At 41.0% G+C, this 22,183-nt stretch overlaps 1 protein-coding gene across 1 annotated transcript in view; it reads right to left on the minus strand.

Annotated features, from left to right (window-relative positions):
* Positions 1 to 1,925: 1,925 nt before the first annotated feature.
* The window catches only part of gtf3c2 (general transcription factor IIIC subunit 2), a 29,991-nt gene continuing 9,733 nt past the window's right edge, over positions 1,926 to 22,183 (minus strand). The window contains exons 8-24 of the mRNA XM_022247899.2: positions 21,913 to 22,120; positions 20,928 to 21,072; positions 19,773 to 19,881; positions 18,928 to 19,060; positions 17,660 to 17,735; positions 15,642 to 15,737; positions 15,198 to 15,316; positions 14,628 to 14,832; positions 13,654 to 13,880; positions 12,847 to 12,981; positions 11,977 to 12,114; positions 10,798 to 10,957; positions 9,650 to 9,743; positions 8,021 to 8,146; positions 6,161 to 7,108; positions 5,367 to 5,480; positions 1,926 to 4,526 (exon numbers count right to left, since the gene is read on the minus strand). Of these exons, the coding sequence (XP_022103591.2) occupies positions 4,341 to 4,526; positions 5,367 to 5,480; positions 6,161 to 7,108; positions 8,021 to 8,146; positions 9,650 to 9,743; positions 10,798 to 10,957; positions 11,977 to 12,114; positions 12,847 to 12,981; positions 13,654 to 13,880; positions 14,628 to 14,832; positions 15,198 to 15,316; positions 15,642 to 15,737; positions 17,660 to 17,735; positions 18,928 to 19,060; positions 19,773 to 19,881; positions 20,928 to 21,072; positions 21,913 to 22,120 (3,219 nt within the window). The 3' untranslated portion in view covers positions 1,926 to 4,340. The remainder of the gene's footprint in view (positions 4,527 to 5,366; positions 5,481 to 6,160; positions 7,109 to 8,020; positions 8,147 to 9,649; positions 9,744 to 10,797; positions 10,958 to 11,976; positions 12,115 to 12,846; positions 12,982 to 13,653; positions 13,881 to 14,627; positions 14,833 to 15,197; positions 15,317 to 15,641; positions 15,738 to 17,659; positions 17,736 to 18,927; positions 19,061 to 19,772; positions 19,882 to 20,927; positions 21,073 to 21,912; positions 22,121 to 22,183) is intronic.

Raw genomic sequence — 22,183 nt, forward strand, 5'->3', positions numbered from 1 at the left:
CCTAATTTTGATTGACCAGTGTAAGCTTATACATTATCATGGTTTAAGACAAACGCCGTGTTCTGCGGTTCTGCAGGGTGCAACTAAAAGTTGCGAGAATAACTGGAATTCCCGTCGGGAGTGACTAGCTCGCAGACGGTGAATGAGAAGCGATAGTTGTTCTGAAACAATTCGCGTGCTGTCCTTTATTATAAGATTTATTATGAAGAACCAACCTCGATTAGTTTACAGGAGCGAATTTGGCGCACGAATAAACTTCTGTACAGTTTTGTGCCTTGTTGCAAGAAAATTTAACTTGTAATGTGCACTCCCACTTGCATGCACATGAGCAATTGCATTCACACTACAATAATTACATAGAGGGTGGGTTTATAAACCAGGTACAATGGTGTTCAAATTCAAGCAGTGTACGAGAAGGATTTTACGTTCAATAAAACGGCAGTGTATCAAGAAGTTTGGTTCGTAGTGTATTTTTTCTTCACTTTGTTACTTATAGGACTTGCGTGTAATTTTAGTGACATTTCATGCCACACAGTTTTTGTTTAAGAATATAGAAGCTTACCATTCTTGGGAATTTTTAGAGTGTGTTACAATTTTGATTCAAATATGTCTACAGCCTGCTGTCTAAAAAATGCTTCTCACCAGGAAACACTTTGGTCGATAATCTGCCTGCCATTACTTAACGTGGCGTACCTCACGGTGGATCACCTACGGTGACTTTCAACGGACATCCCAAATAGTGAATACTGACGTCAGTATTCCCGTCCAAGAGGTCACGTCTCTATTTCCCGTCGCAAATAGTGACGTTAGTATTCACAGTTTGGATTTGTGAAAATCTGGCTTAAAAATGTGTGCACCCTGCTGGGTCTCCTCCAAACTTTCACCCTACATGCCACTGCTTTTCGAGTAGGCCTACCAACCGTAGGCCTACTGCCAAATTGTGCCAACAAAGTGGCGAACGTGAACACTGGATAAAGTGCAAAGGTAATTACAAGATCAATTGATATTTTTTGACTACCACAAAATGTGTCAAAAGTAAATTTCTCTAGCAAAGGTTTTCGGCCAAATGCTTTTCTCCTGTAGACTTTTTGTCAAATTGTGACACTGCGATTACAACGCTGCTGTTCCCCCAGTCTGGTGATAACCCCATTTGAAACTCAGCCCAAACTTACTCTAAACTCAGTGTTTTCCTAGTAACAATACTAATGTATTGTTACCGTTTCCCTGCTTAGCCTTCTGTGACCTAATGATCACAGTAGGCTAAGCAGGGAAACGTCGAAGTAGAAGCGTTTTGCAAGTGGCGTCGCATCACGCTCGTGTTTCAAAAACGAGATAGTTAAAGCTATGAGTGGTTCAAACAAGTTAAGTCGTTTAAAAGAGATTGTCGTTTAAAAGACATGGAACATACATTTATCAACGTTGGCAGAAATATGGCGCCAGGTAAAAAAGTTGAGAGTTAGAAATACATAACCAAATGGAATTTCAGGCTATTCATGGTGAAAGACAGCAATAGGTGGAAAGGCTTGCGGTAGCACCAGCTCCCGGGTCTTTTCAGAACCACACATACTCATAAGAGATATATTCCTTCGCATGGTGCTACCGCAAGCCTTTCCACCTAAGATACATAACGTGGTAGATCTTCGGTGCGTGGCACTTTCTGCGTTGGGCGCAAGCTACCACAGCGTACGCGGCCTAGGTGTGCTGAGCCACGGACCGAGCTCAGTGAAAGGCCTACCAAACAGGGCCGTATGGAGCGGTAATGAATGCAAACCCAGACATGCTGTGGATATTTTATAAACTCTACATCTGCGGAAACCGGGAAAAAAAATCATGACATGCCTGTGAGCTCCTCAGACGCCTGAGACGGAGATGGATTATTTTTCAGCAACAAAGAACTGGATGACATGGATGCAGATAACGAGGCATCTCATAAACAAAATAATTTATTTGCTGAATAAAAAACGATATCTTTATACATTAATATGAAATTGTAATTAAAACAAAATACAAGTTACAAACACATGTACTAAGGTTTCAAGCATGCAGCAGGCAATCATTCATAAGAATGTGATTGTAACTTCATGTAAACCCACTAATCACAAAAAGCCAAATGACCTGTGAATTAAATTTCCACCATTCTGCTGGTAGCCATATCCAACATTAACAAAGTCGAACCATAGCTCTGCTGACAAATAACTTTGATGATACGTGACAATGTATAAACGCCCAATTCTTGTAAATGATGAGTTAAACAAATCTCTGACCGGAATTCAACAGTGCCCACAGAAAGAGTCAACGATATAAGGGGAAGACAGTACAGAGGGAAAAGGTGACACTAATTTCCTGTCAGTAAATGCATGGCCTTCATTTAAACCATTTGAGCCCTGAGGGGATTTACGAGTGAGGTGTATTTAAGTAAAACCAATGATAGACTTGAGGTGAAAATCACAGAACGTGTGAAAAAGATCGATCACATGCTGAGAAAGTGTTAAATTCAACACTTTAGGGGGGAAAGGCAAGCCCATGTTTTTTCCTGTCCAAATCCCTACAAATTACTGTTAACCCTTCTCGTTACATTACACTTCCTCCATTGTAACCAAGTACTTGACTAGACTTACAGTCAGCAGATTGAAACATTCCGTGAAAAACTTCCAATGTGTTGAACCGACTGAAAATTACCCGTCTTTGTGTAGCAAAAGATCACATGTATGTGATTTAACTAGCGTTTTCTAACTTTCAAACATCTTTTCCTATATATGCACAGCAAAATACCCAAAATGGGCAAACCAAGATTTCAGATTGAAAAATTCGGTGCCAAATAAATAAATTTTCCGTAAGACTTTACTTGGAAGCATCTTCTCTCCCCTTTCATCGGACATCAACCATCTGAATCAGTGATACCACAACAGACATTGTTCGTGAGAAACAGTCAGGGATGTGATAGATACTTTTACACAGATTCAAAGAGATGTGTATATTCAAACACCTGGGACAAAAAAAAGCTTTTTCTTGCTGCACGTTTCAAAAAATTATCAGAGCAGACAGGATGTAGTTTTTGAAAGAAAACCAGGGATGCCTCTCATCATGTTCTTGTCCAGAGCATAAATCAGCCTTGTAAAAGCTTGAAAAGTGGTCGAAAAGGGAAAAAAAAAACCAAGCATCCCTGGGATATGCTGGACGGAGGATGGGGGGACACCTCCTTATAGTAGCTTGACCTTGAGAGACAGAGTTTGGAAGCTCTCAAACACGAGGACTATTGCATTAATCACCAAAAACATGGCCAGCTCACGTCCCTGGACCTCATCCAATTTTTTTTCTGTGGGGTTACCCCCAAACAATTCTATTTACACTGCTTTATCGACTGTACCCTTCACGAAAATCTTGGTAGTTACAGTATGAAATCCTGGTGTCCAGTTTTTGCTTCTGACACCCTTTATTGGTTGTATTGCTCAATTTCAGTGAGAATTCTGTCCTATTCCTCAACAAGCATTCAAATTCATGGAGATTTTTCAACATTGTTCATTACTGGGCTTTCCTTTACCTAACTGCACTATTCAGCTTTCTTTTCTGCACTCATGATTTTGGTCCTGCCCTCTCGGTTCATTTTGTACATTCTGTTTTGTTCATTTTCACAGTCATCAATTACAATTCAAAGATGGCTTTTGGACACCCCTCTCAGTTGGTTTAATATGGACATTAGAAACAATTCAGTGGACTGTGTACGGCCTGATGTTATGTTTTTCCTCCGTAACTGTAGTAACAACCACTCGAATTACCTACAAAACCACACAAATCAAGGTAATTAATTGGCTGTTTGGCAATGGATTTCAATCTGGATAGTCTCTGTAATACATACTTTCTACAGGCTGGCTTATGTACTTTGCACAGAAGTGAACAGGAAATTACAAAAGTTGGATGTAACTCTCATGAGTTTCGCTGCAAACAAATACATGACGTCAAATCTGGTTCACATTTGCATTCCCCTTAAGTATGAACCAGCCTTAATCAGCCCCAATCGCATCAATATACAGTTTGAAATCGAGACCTGCATTTGTAGAAACTCTCAATTGGAGCATGACTCGCGATTAGGAAGTAGGCAACTTTGTGGAGGAAAACATTACGACTGATGTCTGCTCGATTTGTAGCCTCTAAAAGGTTGACAAATTTGAATGTACATGTGCCATACATGTATGTGTACCTCTGTGGAAAGCACTGGTAACGGAATCAATGTTTGGACATGTCATACTTCATTTTGTCTAGGAGACAATAAGTCGTGTACCCTGATGCAAAACAGGCTCGCATGAAAATTTGTGGTGAAAACTGGCAATAAATTAGACAAGTTATAAGGAAATACTTGAATTAAAAGTGACTGAATGAAACAAACTATTTTTCCCTCCTGCACGGTCTCTAATTTTATTGATGGCTGTCTTCAACTGCAAGGCCTTGAGGCTGTGAGCCCTGACGATGCCAGTCTGCCCGCCACTTAAGATCCATGTATGAGTGCCCAGGTTGGGGTTGAAACATGCCTGAGAAGCAACCACACACAGTGAAGCAAGATGATTCATTTCAGGTATTTCATAAACAGCTTGTCAACAGTCGTTGCGGATAAAATCCCAAATTAAAGTGCCGTGTGAAGTGGGTCTTTCACTGTTTTCCATGAATGCTTGGATCAGTGGCATGCCTTCAACACAGGGTACAGGCCCCCTGGCGTATTTTGTCATTTTGCATGGAGAATCCTTACAAATGGTACAAGTGATCCTCTTCTTGTCAAAATAGTGGCTGGTAATAAAAGAAACATCAGGCTCAATTAAGAAAAAGTGATCATGTCGTCCCTTGTGTTCCTTTGGTACATTCCAATTCTTCTGCTGTCAAGGGGAGGTTTGGACTTCCAAACCCACCAAAACTTAAAAGATCATCAAACATTTATGACACTGAACATTTTCCCAAGAAAACCAATATCCCATTCTTGTGAATAGGGAAATTTACATCAGCATTAATCCCTAGACTGTCAGATAGTAATAACACCTTAAAATGCAATATGAAACCCATTTCTGAGGTGACTATTCCCCTTTGGCAAGGTTTCCATCAAAATTAGGGAGTTCTAGCGATTCTGTGCTGGATTTGAATGTATCACCTAACTACAACAAGCTCAGTGGTTGAGTGGTTACGATGTCTGCACAACTGAACAGGAGGGTGTGGGTTTGAGTACAGTACGTAAGCTTGGGAATCTTTCTAGAAACTGTAAGACGGTACCAAGTGTGCAACGCTTGTTACATTACCGTATGTCGAGGGTTGAAACTAACCAAACTCTTTTCAGTACCTTCTCAGTACAAACACCGAGAGGTCAGTGGGTCCCTGTAACTCACCCTGTGGACTGCTACAGACATAGGCTGATTACAGCCATCACACGACGACGTGGTGTCGGTGTCAGAACTAGCTGCACGGCTTGCCTTCAACCAATCCTCATTACTGAAATCATCCTGCGCCCAAAACGTAAAAGACACCAGTCAGTGTTGAATGTGTGTGGTCTGATGTCTGATCCACCCAGGACCAGAAATGTGATCGAGTTTCCCGAGGGAAGGCTTCATTTTATGTGTAACTGAACCAGTGTAATACCGCATACAATTTGTTTGTTTCTTTCCTCCAATTCCCTGTGGGTTTCCTCTTTGGTTGGAAAGTGAACCCTTTTTGGTATTGATACTGCTATGTCTGCAGACCAGATTTGAAACTAATACCGACAAACTATGCTTGCCTCCAGGAATAGTGTAAATCAATAAATAGATAAATGAGGGGAATTTTTCCCTCCAAATTTGGAAAGTCAGCATTCCATGTCTGTTGGGAAAGTTACTGAAATAATGATTTAAATACATGTAGATGTCATAATATGTTGAAATATTTTCTGGAGGTAGAATAGAATGAAATCTAATATACATTGGGAACAATAAACAGTTCAGTGAAGAGCTGCATTACTAGCCACTTTCGAGCATTCTTCTATCCTTAATGACAAATTCATCATTTTAATCTAAAGTGCCGGTGCATTGTGTCCTGACGAGGATTCAGAACCATTTTCTGCAGATCCTGACATTTTTCACGACTGTTTATTTTGCTTTCATTGAAAGCCTAGCCTCACGGAAATTGCTAGTCAGGTCTATCTACTCACCATCGGTGCATCTTTGAAAGAGATATGGACACTGTCAGCAGAGGATGCTGTTGGCCTTCTCCATGTTGTTCCACTCTCAGCGACAGGTGAATGCTGCTCACTGTGTGCAGCATCAGACGCTGGTTCACAACTGACGGGAATGGAGTGTGTGGCACTGTGGGTAACACTGCACCAGGTATCATGTGAAATCATTTCAGGTTCTTTTTTTATAACGGTTTCAGGTTCCAAATTCCTGACAGGTTCAGGTCCTTGGTTCCTACCATGTTCACGTCCCTGATGCTGGATCACGTCAGGGTCTTGGTGGTCTTGGCATGCAGCAGTCATCAACCCACGCTCTTGCTCATTTTGTGCTGTACAATTTTCTGCAGTGGCAATCACACTGACAAGACGGTTAATTAATTGTGCAGCACTGGATGACGCTCCGGCATCTTCAGTCCTCATTCTGCGAGTCTCGTGATTCGTGGACAATCTATTGTCTTCTGTGAGGACATCTGTACCGTCCAGTTTTTGTGGTTTGGAGGGTTGATGCCCATCTTCTTGGACTCTGCGTTCCACCTCTCGTCCAGTATGCGTGCGTACAGAGTTTGCATTCCGATGGAGGTTCACGAGACTCTCATCCCGGTGGGGTTCTACAGACTGTGAATCTGAACTAGCTGAAACTGCAAACTTGGCTTGCTCCGGTGATGTCCGTTCTTCCTGAGTAGTACTCCCATGGTCATTTACGTGCTCAGCATTTGCACTGTCGGCTAAGAGTTGGTTGGGAGCTGTGCTGCATCCTGTGGTGTGCTGTGATGTCTGTACATCCGAAGGGCTCGATGTGGACGGTAGCTCACCACTAGGACGGGATGACTTTGCCACACTCTCTACACTGGCTGTGACGACTGTGCACTCACTTGGAGGAGTCTCAGCAGAGGGTGAAGCCTGATGAATAGTTGTGCTGTACACCAGCTGCAAACAGGAACAAAAATACATCAAATGTGTTCCTCTGTTCTGCATGATCTCTGTTCTGGATGTATGGGTGTTCTGTTACTTCATGAATATATAGGATTTTGAAGTACATGGACCTACAGGGTATGTTCAAGAGTACTTTCATCCTCAAAGTACCTAGCACACCAGTGAACTTCTCCAGACTTGTGTTAAGATATAGTCTGCCACACAATGTATGTCTGTACAATGTTCACTACAGGCAGGGTACATGACAGCCACGTAAGGTAAAACTTTGCTTTTTATGGACTTCTTGGCATACAGTCAACATAGCACCTGTCAGCAGGTGTGATTGTGTCACATGGGTAAAATTTCCTCATTCAATATGCAAAATACACCTCAATTCAATGATCCTACATGTACATGAGGTTCTGCTACTGATAAAAACTTAGTATTTAATTGTACATACATGTATGTACATACCGGGTACATTATAGAAATTGATATTACGTTAGCTCACATATGTCTGCAGCTCGCCAAAAGGTGGCACAGTTTTGTCTCTTAATATTTTCCAAGATGAAAATTTCCTGCGACAGAACAAGACAATTTGCCGCAAGCTACATGTACATGACATACGGATGGCAAAACGTGTAATATAAATGGGGAAAATGTCAGACAATTTCATAGTAAAATATAGAGATGTTTAAAACGCTGCAATGCAAATAAATGAGTTAGAAAATGACCCAGTACCTGGAACAAATTAACAATTTCAACAAACAGCCACGTGATTTTGTTACAAGTTCATGAACCAGTAAAGAGATGGAAGTAATTTTGCCTGCATGGAAGGGTATTTTGTTTTGGCAGAAAATCTTGGCTTCCAGTTCCAATACTAAAAAAAATCTCCCAATATCACCTGAAACCCTGTCGCTCACTCACCCACGTTCGCCGTTTACGATCGTCCTTCTTTGCACACTTGTCCAGTTTTGGTAGTACGAGGAAAAGGACATCTCCGCTGTCGCTGCACAAGAGCAGGGAGTTTAACCAGTCCGAGTAATCAACATTCTGCACGTGGGGTTATATTAAAATGGCATCATCAAAATTCAGCCTTGCTGTGTGAAAACTTGCATGTACCGAATCATTGCTCGGGTAAAAATCCTCCCCAAAATTATTTGCACGAAGATGTACATGTATACACCCTAGCAATAGGACCCTCGGGCAACACTGATGGAAAAAATATTTAGTGAATCAGACGCACGTTCTAATAATTTGGAATGAAGGCGGCAACACGACTACATTTTGTCGGATTTGACTTGAAGAGTTTCCTTAATAATTGTATTTTTCCTGCAATGAATTGACTAAGCTTATCCCATCTTTTTGATGTCTCCTGGCAGACAACGATCATTGATTTTGTAAGTGGCCCACAGCCAATGTGATACAATTGTGGTTGCATCACCATGAATGCAAGCAATGTCTCAGAAATGAAACAGATTTGTAACTTGATGACTAATGGATGATTTATATGACACCTATTTCCCATCGTGCGATAGGTAGATTAGTGATCATGTGTCATAAATTAGGGCACTTACCCTCACAACAAAAAATATGTTCCATTCTCAGTGCCTAGTAATTAGTACCTGGGAAGTGCATGCATAGTGGCACTATCCATGGCATAGAAGGGCCGTTTCCATGAAACACAATATCCTACACATGAAAACATTTCTGAACTAGCATGTGAAGTTAAGGGTTGCTCATGCAAAGAAGCAAAAAAATGCCAAACTTTTGGAGGAATCAGCAGGATCCACTAAAAAATCTGTTGAAGCACTAACTCGCTCCAAACTGGACAAATTTTAGGTGAATTTTATGCGGGATTCAAGAAGGAAAAATGACAATTTTTACATGAAGATTTATCCAGGCACTGCATAAAATCAAGTGTCCCATGGGTGTGCATAATTTTGTGCATGTGTGAGAATATTTTCATGTTTACTGCTGCACTCATGAACACTCAGTAGACTACTAAAATCATGGGAAACGTAATATCCCTAAAACACAGGTCCAAAGCTGTCCTTTCCAATGCATATTTGCATGCAAGTAGAATAAATGACATGATAGTTTCATCGATCTGAAGACAGATACTGAGGAAGTACTTAAACCCAATACCCATGCATGTAGTCCGTGATGTGAAGTGCTACAGTGTATGTCAATACCCACCCAGCATGTCGTCCATCATGTGAAGTGCTTAATCTCAATACCCACCCAGCATGTAGTCCATCATGTGAAGTGCTTAATCTCAATACCCACCCAGCATGTAGTCCATCATGTGAAGTGCTTAATCTTTAATACCCACCCAGCATGTAGTCCATCATGTGAAGTGCTTAATGTGAATACCCACCCAGCATGTAGTCCATCATGTGAAGTGCTTAATGTGAATACCCACCCAGCATGTAGTCCATCATGTGAAGTGCTTAATCTCAATACCCACTCAGCATGTAGTCCATCATGTGAAGTGCTTAATCTGAATACCCAGCATATAGTCCATCATGTGAAGTGCTTAATCTCAAGACCTACCCAGCATGTACTCTTTGATGTGAAGAGTCTCTTCTGACCAATCTCTGTCACCTTTCCCTCAGTGAAGTAGCAAGAGGCTCTGTTCAGAATGCCACTATGTAAAAAGGCAACATAATTCTGACATATGAGTGAGTGCCTCTGCCTATACACTATTTGTAACATGATTCTGCATAGTGATTCGTATCGCTAGTTGGGTAGTTTTTTTCTTTTTTTTTACACTACAAAGAGCATGCTGCATTCTTTGTTTAGATGAAGTCTGTTTATGGAGTCTGGATAAAAATGAATGGTATGCGGGTGAAAAATGCTGAGTGTTTAAATTGATTTACTCAGCATAAGTTTCTCTTAATGGCCTTTTGCTCAAAAGTTGCCCTGGTGACTTTTGTTGGGTTGGGTAAATGTACAGTGAACAATGAAAACAGAGAAAGGCTCGCAAGTTTCTCATGAAACCATGACAAGCATTGAGGAAAACTGTGAGTATCATTTCCTACAAATTCCAGCTCGCCATGACAACCACCCCATTGGCCTTCTGGGATTTGACTTTAAACCACTCCTACTACCTGCAGGTGAGCGGTTTGTCTCCTAAGTTTCAATAAACTGAACCCTGTTTCATGGTCACTACATTCCTAAGAAAATTCCATTACACATTATTAAAGAAATTGCTGGCCAAATTTTTTAATGCACAGAGATGAAGTCTTCTGCTGTATCTCCAGCAAATCTAAAAGGCTCTTCCAAATCAGACGACCCAAAAAGAGAACTAATTTTCGGACGAAATATCCAGTTGACCCAGCTCAGTTTCCATGTCTGTGTTCACTTGCCAGTTACATTTCTGGAAAAAGGCAAGAGCATTCTCCAATATTCAAAGTGACACAAATCACATGATCCTTTTTAATAGACCGACCAAACAACCAAACTTCCCAGATTTTTTTCTCTTACATCTCTCTCATCTATATTGAAGTACTGACACACCTCAGTAATTCTGAAGGTCTAACTGACAGGGTGACCTTCAGGGATGGTTGCGCTGACGAGCAACAACATGCATTAAAGAAAGAAATAAAACAAAATAGAGTTTGTCTACACACATTTTATCTTGACAAGATTTTATGGACTCTTATTTCCAAGAAGTGCTTTTCTCAGAAGATGCAAATTACCTGGAGCAGTCATGGGAGGCAGCAACAACATTGAAGTAGTTCATCCACTTACAGCTGGTATACGGACCATGTAAATAACTAGCCAACGCTACCTCGGGTGTGCGTACATCCCAGAACTTGACACAGCGATCAAATGAAGCTGTGGCAACAAAGTTGGCATCTATGAAGACGTTAAATAAAGTCAAGATGCAAGTATATAATACATAACAATTACATGGGATGTCATCTTACGGTCGGCCAAATTAAAGAAAGTGGACCAACTGAGTATGTTTTCTAAATGAGTGTCCCGACTGGTTGTTTCGCTCATATGCACTACTGGGGCACTTCTATACAATACCCTAGGAGTTGGCTCCACTGTCTGTTGATTTCAATGTTCAAGTACCTCAGTCTAGTATTTCATGTCAATCAGAGGCCATGTCAGGCAGAGTTATCCGAATCTATCTACAACCATGGTCAACGCCTGCTTCACATTTATGCAGTGGTAACAAAAATTTCATTCTTGAGGGTGATAGAAGGATTCTTCCATTCCACAAGGCAAAGCAAAATGGAATGGAACATTCTGTCTGTTATTCCATCTGAAATAATTCTCTCCATTGCATGATTATGCAAGATTCATTATTTATTTTGAACAATGCCTGAGTTCTAACTTCCACACTCACGGATTACCCTCCTCACTCTGGTTTAAATCGGCACAAGAAAATTGTCCTGACAGTTTCAAATCAGTTAGTGAAAATGTAGACATGTCAACTTATTCAAAAATTCCTATTGCTTGACAGCATATTCAATTTGCATGTTAAGAAACTGAGGACTTGAAAAACTTCTCCGTCTCTTACAAAAGGAAGCAATGTTTCGTGTTTATCAGTAGCATCGACCACATTGTCTGAAGAGCTGTGTTTACAACGACCATGCGTGCAAGGGATTCCATGTTCTATCAAATGGGCATACATGTGCCAATGTTTGAATAATTCATGTTTCATGATCGGAGATTCACCAATCAGATGGCATAGATTTATTCAGGCACTGCTTAATATCCCACACTGGATGCAGTGTTAGCCTCAGAATATGCCCAGTGATCAAACCAAATAACAGCAAACCGAGTAATGCAATACTTTGAAGAGTCAAGGCACAACGGGAATAAAAATCTCACATTATAAACTCAGAGACTGTCCGAGAACTCACCATAGGGACACCATGACAGGCTGACGACCCGGGTATCATGGGCCTCAAACAAACAGTATGGTAATGCATATACTCCATCTGGCCCTGACACTCGAAGTAGAGGACTTTGGCTGAGTAAGTCCCACACAGCAACAGTACCTGGCGAGCAATCCAAACAATGTTAGCATTGCTTTACTGTTGATGGCTCTAACGCTAAGAGCTGCATCCTCACAGGCAAGCAGTAGGTTCTTCTTTCACATCTCAGCACTGTCCAAACACAGATTTCTGACATTTGAACGATACCGCTCATGTGAGCCTCAATTCTACAAACTTGGTAGTATAACGGGCAGAGGACAGTAACCCTAACCACACCAAACTCTGAACAATTTAATGTGATGTACAATGCACCTAGAGTGTTAGGTTTAAAGGAAACAACCTAAGCTGACCTTCATGGCAAATTAAAAACAAGTTCTGCTAATATTTTCCCCGAGATGAAAAGACAACATTGAGAGTTGACCTCCGATCTGAAGATATGAAACCACATGATCGAAGGGCTATATACAAAAATAGCACACAGAACTTTGTACAAGATAATAAAGCACTGATTGTGTCAATGTGATTAAAATTCTGAGTTTTCACATGGACTGCGATGGTAGAACAGATATATTAACGAGGTTTTTCCATAACTTTTTGGATGGTTTATCATTCTTCATTTTTTTTCAAGAGAAAGGTCCCAATGAAGCAATAAGTAAGAATGAACTAACACAGCAACCACATATGAGGCAAGAATGGAATTTCAGTAAAAATCATGAATTCGATCAGTTTGCCAATTTTACTATCTCCTTAAGGAAAACATCCAAAAACAGATACATGTACAATGTAAGTTAATACCTCTGGAAAATCCAGCAGCAATTTTGGTATGCCCACTGTCTGGTGCCCAGTCTACACACCAGCACTGACCATATGTTGCAGAGAGAGCCTGGTGCTGAGGTCGCAGGGTCACAGATGGCTGCATTCTTAAAACAGCTTTGACATTTCATTAAAAAAGAAATTGAAATCAGAACTGAATGATAACCCGTCTTTCAAAAAGAAAATTGATGTGTTGCTCCAAGATCCCCTGACTATGGTTTCTAATCTAACAATAATTTAACAATATATTGTGAGTGCTGACAAAATGTTACTCCCTACAAAAGAATTGCTTCCAGCTTACACTTTGAGACTTTGCACATTTTAGATTTTACAGTATCTTTTTTCATGGCGGGGAGGCAGAGTTAGTTTTGTCTTTGATATTAAGGGAGAAAATAGAGTTTACACCCATTACAAATTTGATACCAGAAAATGGTCCACCTCCATGAAATGCGACTTCAACAAATGTCAGATGTGTGAGAATGCATCCACAACACCACTGCAAAGATCACACATAAAAAACACCCCATGTATAGTGTAATTCGACCACCAGAATAAGAAGCCATTACTGCGGTGGCACAACGCTCGTGGACACGTGATACGCGCCCGTTACACGCCTCTACGACCAATAGGGTGTCGTGATTTGCCAAATGCACGCGAGCGTCAAGCTGAAGAATGTGTGTGAGTGAGATACCACCGCAGTGAGGGCGTCTAATTGGATTAGTCTATACAGTGTTTGAGCAGAACTGCAATTTTGCAGACAATATTCAAATCACATATTTGACAACTTACTCGGAGAAAGACGTGCATCGGTGAGCTTTTCCACGCAATCGGCAGTCGGGATGTTAACGAGTCGCACACTGCCATCTGAGCAGGCTAGAGCTAGCATTCCCAGCCTGCTGAGAGCTGAGGGGTCGGTCGACCCGGCTTGCCAACAGCCCGAAGGGCACCACTTCAAGTCCCATATGCAGCCATACTCATGGGCCATACAGCACACTAGTTGACATTTTGGCTGGGATCTGTGCGAGAAAAAAAAGGCAAAGGTTAGCCAACGGTCTGACTGTAAAATGACGAACAGACGACACAAAAAACCCAAATGCAAAATATTTACAAGAAAACTACATATGGTAACGTTTTGCCTGCTGTATTGTGAGTGTTTTGACTTTCTTTGCTGTTTGATGTGTTTTTATGAACCTTATTACGTCTTTGGATTCTGCTTGTATGTGGATTGCACATGAGTGGATTAATCAAACCTCCTAACATGCTCTTTATGGACTCTTGCGCAGTTTTGTGTTCTTTTTTTGTTTTTTAATAATTTAATTCTTTTTTTACTTTTCTTGTCATTTTAAGAAATTTTGAAATCATACTTATTGTTTATTTTCACATGTTGTGATTTCCACTTGTAATTTGGTATGAATGTAAAAAGCATGTAATTCAGCTTAATGCTGCCAATTGGTTTAATAAAATATGAATAAATGAATTTGAATGAAAACTTCATAACTACCATGTGACCTGCTGTCATACATGGGACAAGACTGATTATTTCTGCTCATGTAGAGTGGACATATTTCCAATGCCTTGATATGCTTGAAGAGTTTTGAATCCTCAGAACTGAATACAGTTGTGCACACACCCTGGGGATTTAGCACTAACCATCAGCCAGAGAATATTTCTGTGGACATGCACTCATCTTTCTACCGATGGAAATAGAATTCACAGACATCACAGAGGGATACATTAGTGATCTCAAACAATACAAAACATACTGTGGTTCTTGTAGTCCACTGAATGACCAGAGCTGCACAGCCCCTGGCCCAACATACGTCTTGGTGGCGTAATGGTGGTCCTTTGGAGACAGGTGACAGCTAATAACGGCATATTCACTCTCAGTGGTCGCCCCGGCAGGATGAGGGCACCACGCCATGCTCCAGACAGGACCACCAACAAACAGATTCAAGCTCTGGCCTGTCCCTGTTTGAGTAAGCCAAAAAAAGAGAAGACACAGTCACGATCTGTCGCTCTAAGTATCAATTTCAATGTGAACTTTATAGCAGAGGTCAGTGAATGGTAACACTATGTACACGTAGATGTGCCTTAATGGGACATGTGAGGTGGTTGAAAAACTGTACGCACAGATTCTACAAGAAAATGACAATAATTCAAAGCAGTCATGGTGCCGCAATGTATTTTTCAATTTTTGTGTTTTTAGAATCAACATTCCAAATGACATGGAAAAACCGTTTTTTACTGAAAATAATACAATAATGTTGAAACTAAAGGAAATGTTAGCCAGACAAAACATTAATGTAGCAGACAGGAACCCGATACTCATTTACCTGCTTCAGATGAGGAGGTTTGGAACAATGCCAAGGAGGATGGTTCTTGTCCAGCCTCCTTGCCTCCCAATGTGAAGCGGACAGACTCCTGAACCTGTGGCAAGTACGGGGATGATTCACTGTATAACGGGAACAAGGCATCATAAAATAACATCAAATATAATTTACCTCCATCTATTTATCAATTTTAAATTCAGGGAGAACTTACGGCCACATGTACCCATTATAAAAAAATCTAGCAGTGTACAGTATAGCATGCATGCAGGTTACTCATGACATGGGTGTACATATAAAGCAGTGACCAGATTGGAGAAAAGAAAAGACAAAATCCAAACAATGACATTTGTTTTGAGTGGTCAGTCACACATACCACAAGACGGGGTCAATATAGTTTTACAATGAAAAATCATGTGGGTCATCAGTGAGGGCATCCTTCACTCGTACCTTTGTGACAGTGGAGTCCACGCTGACCAGTCTACTTTGATAGCCTCTGCTGCTGACGATGCACTGCTCGTGCACAGATCAAGCTTACGAACCCTCCTATAATATTCCAGCCAAAGATTGACAAAGTCTTGTAAGTGACTCGACATCATGAACCGATTATCTTTCATAAGCAACTCAAAAAGAGTCTATTCAAGTGAACGAAGGTTTGCTTGAATAGACTCTTGCTTGCATAAAGGCCTGACAATTCTTGGCCATGATGAGCATGTATTATGGGAATGGTAGACATCAGTGCACCATGCGTGGAAATTTTTCGGCATTTAGGATGCATACAATGTCTATTAGAGTTGAAGAGCCTGCAAATTACACTGTGTCTGTGGTACGGCTTGTAAAATCACTGAAAGAGAGATGGTATCTGGCAGAGTATACCTGGGATGATAACTGAACATGTAAACACCAAAATTTGAGGCCAAAGCTTGGAATATTGCTGTGCATGCACTGTAGCTCTTACATGGAAAAAGATGACAATTGCTGAAAAAAAAAAGGTTCGTCAGAAAAAGAATTACTCCAGAAAAACTCTGGACGGTTCCACATATGAGCTGAGTCAGGAAACCCAACGCAAGCCCATGCCTGATGAGCCAGTAAATCTGTAGCTACAGTGTCACTGTCTTCCACTGGTGTGCTTGAGTAAGTAGCCATAGTTGTAGCCTGTTTTGCCCATTGTCTTACTGTTGGCTTTAGTAGGTTAGACTATATGAGAAACAGAGAGCAAGTTTAAGCGATGACTACAGTTAACCATAATTTGACCAATGTCAACTGAAGGATGGCCAGTTAGCCGGCTATGGTTGATTATTTGGAATCAGGCCCTTCTCGTTGGGCATATAATTGAGTACCGAAGAAATAATTGGCATGAGAAGTATTTTATGAGATATCGGTGACTGTGAATGCAACCAGAAAAACAACGGCAAAAATGTGAGGGACAATGAGCTTCCCGGTATAGTTCCACTAGGGTCATTTGAGTGGCACTGTACTGTGCGTGTGCACAGTTTAAAGAAGCCATTTATTGGTGGTCCAATATGCATTGCCCAGAGGTGTGGGGTATAATATTGAAACTGAGAAAACGGGACACTGTAACATCTGAGACAATGGAGCCAGTTACAAGTTTGACATCCTTTCAGTGCACACTGGCCTAGACTGCAAGATTCCTGTCAGGATAATTTGTAATCTCCAAATTTGTCCTACTGGGCTAATACATAACCTGCAGGCATTTTGCTTGCCCGAGTAAAGCATGACGTGGAAACACCTAGTTCACGTTTGTAATTTTAGGCATACACCTGTCATGTGTAAGGTTTTCAAGAAGGTGGCAGGTACCCCTCCGCCACTCATGAGGGATTACTTGAGTGACAGTTCTGCAGTTCATCAGCAGTGTAAATGCGATACATAATCATTTCAATAATCGAGGCCGTATCAACCAATTTTTGCACAAGCATATTTTCCTTTTTTCCCTAGCCACGTGTTAACAATCTTTAGGGTGGTAAATGTATGTCCGTTAACCCTAACTGCCCAAAACCTGCCATACTCCAACAGCAGGTTTTGTGAGGTTTTGGCAGGTTTGGTACCGTACCTGAGGAAATTGTTGTTGAATTTTGTGAGACTTGGGATGAAAGGCCCAGGGAGATAGTGTTGGATTCTGTGTGAGTTGGGACACACAGGGTTCATTGTGTGCAGTGTCTGGCTTGCTGTACCAATTGTTGGACTATGCTTGATTTTGTCAGGTTTGGTACTGTTCAATGCAAGTCATCCTATACTGCATAGACCCATCCATACCATATCACTCAAACTCCAACGGGTTCATTCTGTTGGAGTTTATCAGGTTTGGTGCAGTAACCTGCATGTACAAGTACATAGACAAGTACATGAACCTGTTGGATTTTGTGAGGTTCAGTATGCTTTCTAGTGCAGGAGCCTAGGGGGTTAGGGTTAATCATAGGTCTACTCTACTTCATCATTGGTCTACTTACTCTGAGTGAGCCATTTCTATAAAAACAGGTATGAGTTCTTTGATTGAAGGGTGTCTATAATTGACGTGTCGCCTTTCTATATCAAACAGAAAAAAATTAATTCAAATATATATATTGACATGGGCAAACCTGAACATTTTTATTAATTATTGACTGCTGTCATGATGTGGGATATATTTTAACATTTGAGAGGGTACTGAAATCCCCAATGGTAATTAACAATCGTTGAATGTGATGATGTGAGATGTGATTTTTAACACTCAAAGATCTCACTGCATCTGAGGTAAATCTGAGGGTGCTATGCATCCAAGAGGGTGTTAAAACATCATGTCCCACATCATAGTTGTTTTGTTACACAGTCTTAAATTCTCTGTAGTGTTTTCTTCATGTGTAATGTCTCAAACTTAATCAAAGTGATGAACGTTTCAGTCCGCTGCTGCACAGGAAGCGGTACGACATGCACTGACTTGGTGCCTTAGTTTAAATGTGTTTGTCGCATGTACAATATCTTGCTCAAAAGCAATATCTTTATGTCTTTGGAAAAAGAATCTGTGTCTTCAAGCTAAACGGACATCATGCTAAGAAATTTATACAGGAAAATAACTTCAAGTAAATGGATTTGATGGAAAATCACTATGACAAACAACAGCCATTGACAAAATGGTAACAAGCCATATGACAAACTGTATCAATTCCAACGAACAATTCAACCTGACCAGTGTGGCGGTTGAGAGGTTCAGAAGTCCATACAAGTAAGCAGGAGTTTGAGGGTTGAAGTCTCTGCTTCAAGTAGAAAGATTAATTGTATTTGTTTCTGATGAGCTCTCTGCCAGCAAAGAATGCACGAGTGAGGAATCCACAAGCACCTACAGCATGGTATTTGCTACCACAACAGGCTATATGCAGGCAGCCAAGTTCACTGTGCTCAACATCAAGTCCGCTTCCACAGACTTCTTGGACTTAACACGTATGTACAAACCAAATGGGGATTGGCTTGTTTTATGTATTTGCCAGAAGTGAGTCCAGCAGCCGATTTCATGAAACTTTACGCCACGGTGTAGCGTCACTCATACCACATTTTAACACGTATGTTGCAAAACAAATTTATGTTCAGAAAAAGACCACATTACATGTATTTGTATGTCAAGCAACATTACAGTGTCCATGTATGTATCATGTCCATGTATGCAGTGGTCATATTAAAGCCCTGATTTACTTTTTACTGCATTAAGGTCACTCAACAAATGACGAGATCAGTCTTAACTCACCCCTTGACATTACAGGTATGTCACTATCACTATCCTCAGAGATAATTGAATCTTCGCTGTCCTCCTGAAAATGGCAATCTGTAAACTCCCCATCACTGCCGGAGTCCTTGTCTTCTAAACTGCTTTTCTTTTTCTGTCAAAATGAACATATTATGTGTTGTTTCAAAAAACCGCCGTAGTCTAAGCTACACCATCTGTCCTGTGGCTGACTCTTGGTGTGAAGAGTACTGTTAAGGTAGGCTCATAGTTGGCGTGAACGCAAACCACAATTTTGGTGCTGTAAGATTAAGTACTGTTATATGTGTGTGTTGCGAAGGTTGAACTCAAATCAAATTTCCCTGCAAACATTTTGTGACATCTTATTGCTGTGATTTGGGGATTTGCCTAAAGTATGAACCGGTCCTTATACTAACAAAGCACTGGAAGAGCAAATTCTGAGCACAGTGTACAGCTGGTGCTGAGATGCAGAAGCCATTGAAAGCCCCTTGATGATGGGCACCGGTGTAGCTGCTGGCCTCTTAAACCTTTCTTTGTATAAATTCTTCTTAAAAATACTAGCTCATGGATAAAACATCAGTGCAGTTCCACAAGTACATAATGTGAAATGTCAATCACAACGTGATAACAGGATAACCGCACTGTCTCAATAGCTTCATATCAGATGGCTACACCATCAGCCACTCAAACCAAGAACTTATATCATCCTGTGTAAAACTGGATTCCAAAAAGCAGTACATCAGAAAAATTGAACATCTGAGCGCAATATAATTAACGATCACAGAGCAGATCTCACCATTTCTCAAAACAAACATGCGGTAATGCTGAAGACACTATACATGCTATACCTTGGTTTTCTGTCTGTGGTCATTAGTGGCTCTGTCCTTCCTTCTTCCTTCACCCTCCTTGCTCGATTCCATCAAATTCTGAGTCAATTCATGCATGGAGGACAAGGCCCTGCAGGAAAGAATTTACACCTAATCTGTCCATGACCACTGGTCTTACATCATATGGCTTTGTATTCACATGTACACTGTACTCTATCTGTGAACATCAATTGGTCACATGACATTCAACCAAACAGCCATCAGGTTTTCTGTCAAAGAGATCATAAGCTTGGCAAACTTTCCCTGTGATTGCAAGGGGCTCGACAAGTAAATAAGCTCACAATGGAAAAATCAAGTCCATTATATCCTGGTACGATGCGAGAGGTCATTTGTGTGAATTCGGCATGATGGGAATGAAGTTGCACACCAGAGAAACTACCGGTATCTTGCTACAAATCTTGCGCTGATTCATTGAATGTGGTCTTTGATAATGAGCTAACTGTTGCACGCTTTCTACAGTTTGTAAATTCATTACATTAGCTTTTCAAGACCAGGTGAGGTGAAGTACATGTGGGTCATTCTATTACTTTGGGGTCTAATATTGTCCTGTACCCGTTACATCTAGCGAACGATCTAGTAAGTTCAGCTCCCATTCTTTCCTGTACAAGAATGATCAGGTGATGCAAATTACCTGCTAAACTAATAAAAACAGTTCAAAGTTAACTCCAATGATACATCCCTCGTCAAAATACACAAGTCAGGTGTAACAGGGGCACAAAACTGTCACACACCGGACACATTTATAGACTGACCCACGTAGGTATGACACTTCGGACGTTGCTGAACGGTAGCCATTAAGTGCATAACCCAATGGACCACTGAGAAAATCTATCACAAGTCCTATGGGGGGTAATTTTGTAGAGTCTTTGGGTAAAGTGGCTCGAGGTAAGGGTGATGATCTGACACATTTTTACAGGGTCTATTGTCAATCAAAAATCTACAACACTGCTATCCAGTAACACTGTGGCTATTTAAATGTGCCAAGCAATTTTATTTCACAGTCCCAAATCACGCCTTTTGTTTTTTCAAAGAAATAAACACTGAGATGTCACCTTTCTGACTTGGCTATAGTTTGTGTCGTGCGGCAACATTCCAAGTAATCTTGGAGAGGTTTACCTCTGAGCAGCTTTCCGCTTGCTCCTGCCTCCTCCCTCGTCCTTCTGCTCTGGTGGCGTCTTGGATGGCACTGTCTCCTCAGGAGGTGGAGCGTGGGATGTCTTCATGTGATAAGACACTCCGGCCTTACTGTGGTACATTTTATCTGTCCATTTTGCCACAGTGAGGGATGCACAAACAATATCACACATGTCTCCAAACTACATTTAAGGATCATTTGTGCTTCAGTGTACGTATTAACCCCAACCCCCCTCGGGTTTTGTCTTTGCACCCTGCTACGCTGAACCCAACAGAATCTAATTGCTAGAACCAAAGGCCTCTTGTTCACTGCTCATATCAACAAAATCCCACAGAAATTGTCCACGGTTGGGTATCATTGGATTTAGCATGGTTAGGGTTAAAGTAGTCTTTTAGAGTTCTTGTTATTTTGCCACTTCTTTAGGGCAGCTTGCAATCTGGGTGAGCAAAATTACAAGAAAGGACTAACGAGGAGTATACAGAAGGGACCCTTAGTTTAATTGAGGGCCTAAGTATCAGATGGAAAATCGAGTGAAACCTGTACACACTCAGTATTCAAAACAAATGAAGATATCCATGATTCATTCAACATTCACCTAATTATCTTAAGTCTCTCAGCACGGATGAGAATGAACGTTTGGTATTAAACCTTTTGGTCCATGGATCTCATCAAGAGTCAAGCATCACATCACTTTTTGTCATGTTGCCTGCACTGAAGACTATTGGTTTTTGCCTAGTAATATGCAAAAACCTACGGACAAATGTCTGGTTACGGCCTCTAGCCTGTCTGGCGACATCCTTTCACAATAACAATCAGTTGCTGGTACAGTCTGCGCAGAATGAAGTAGTGCTGTTTTCAAGGCCTAATTTGCAGATCCCACATTTATTTCAAAAGACAGCAGTATGCTATGCGAGCATACTGCTGTCTTTTGAAATAAATTATTCCCAAGGTTTCTGTGCTACTTACCACATAGTTCACACTTGAACTGTGCATCTGTGCCTTTTTTGCCACATATGTTCCGATGGTAAAGGAAGCCGTTTACGGTTGTAAAGGTCTTGCCACAGCCTTCGTTGCGACAGGTGAGTTTGCCCAACTTGCGCAACATTAAGGGGAGATTTGCATGGTTAGGCTGAGGGGACTCCGATGCATTCTCTGAGCTTCCTGCTTGGTTACTCTGTGGAATCATGCACGTAAAAGCAACAGTAGATCATATCTATCGAGTAAACGGCTAACAGCA

The sequence above is a fragment of the Acanthaster planci genome, linkage group LG02, assembly GCF_054643075.1.
Source record: "Acanthaster planci isolate LZ-2023a linkage group LG02, COTS_SCS, whole genome shotgun sequence".
NCBI classification, from domain to species: Eukaryota; Metazoa; Echinodermata; class Asteroidea; order Valvatida; family Acanthasteridae; genus Acanthaster; species Acanthaster planci.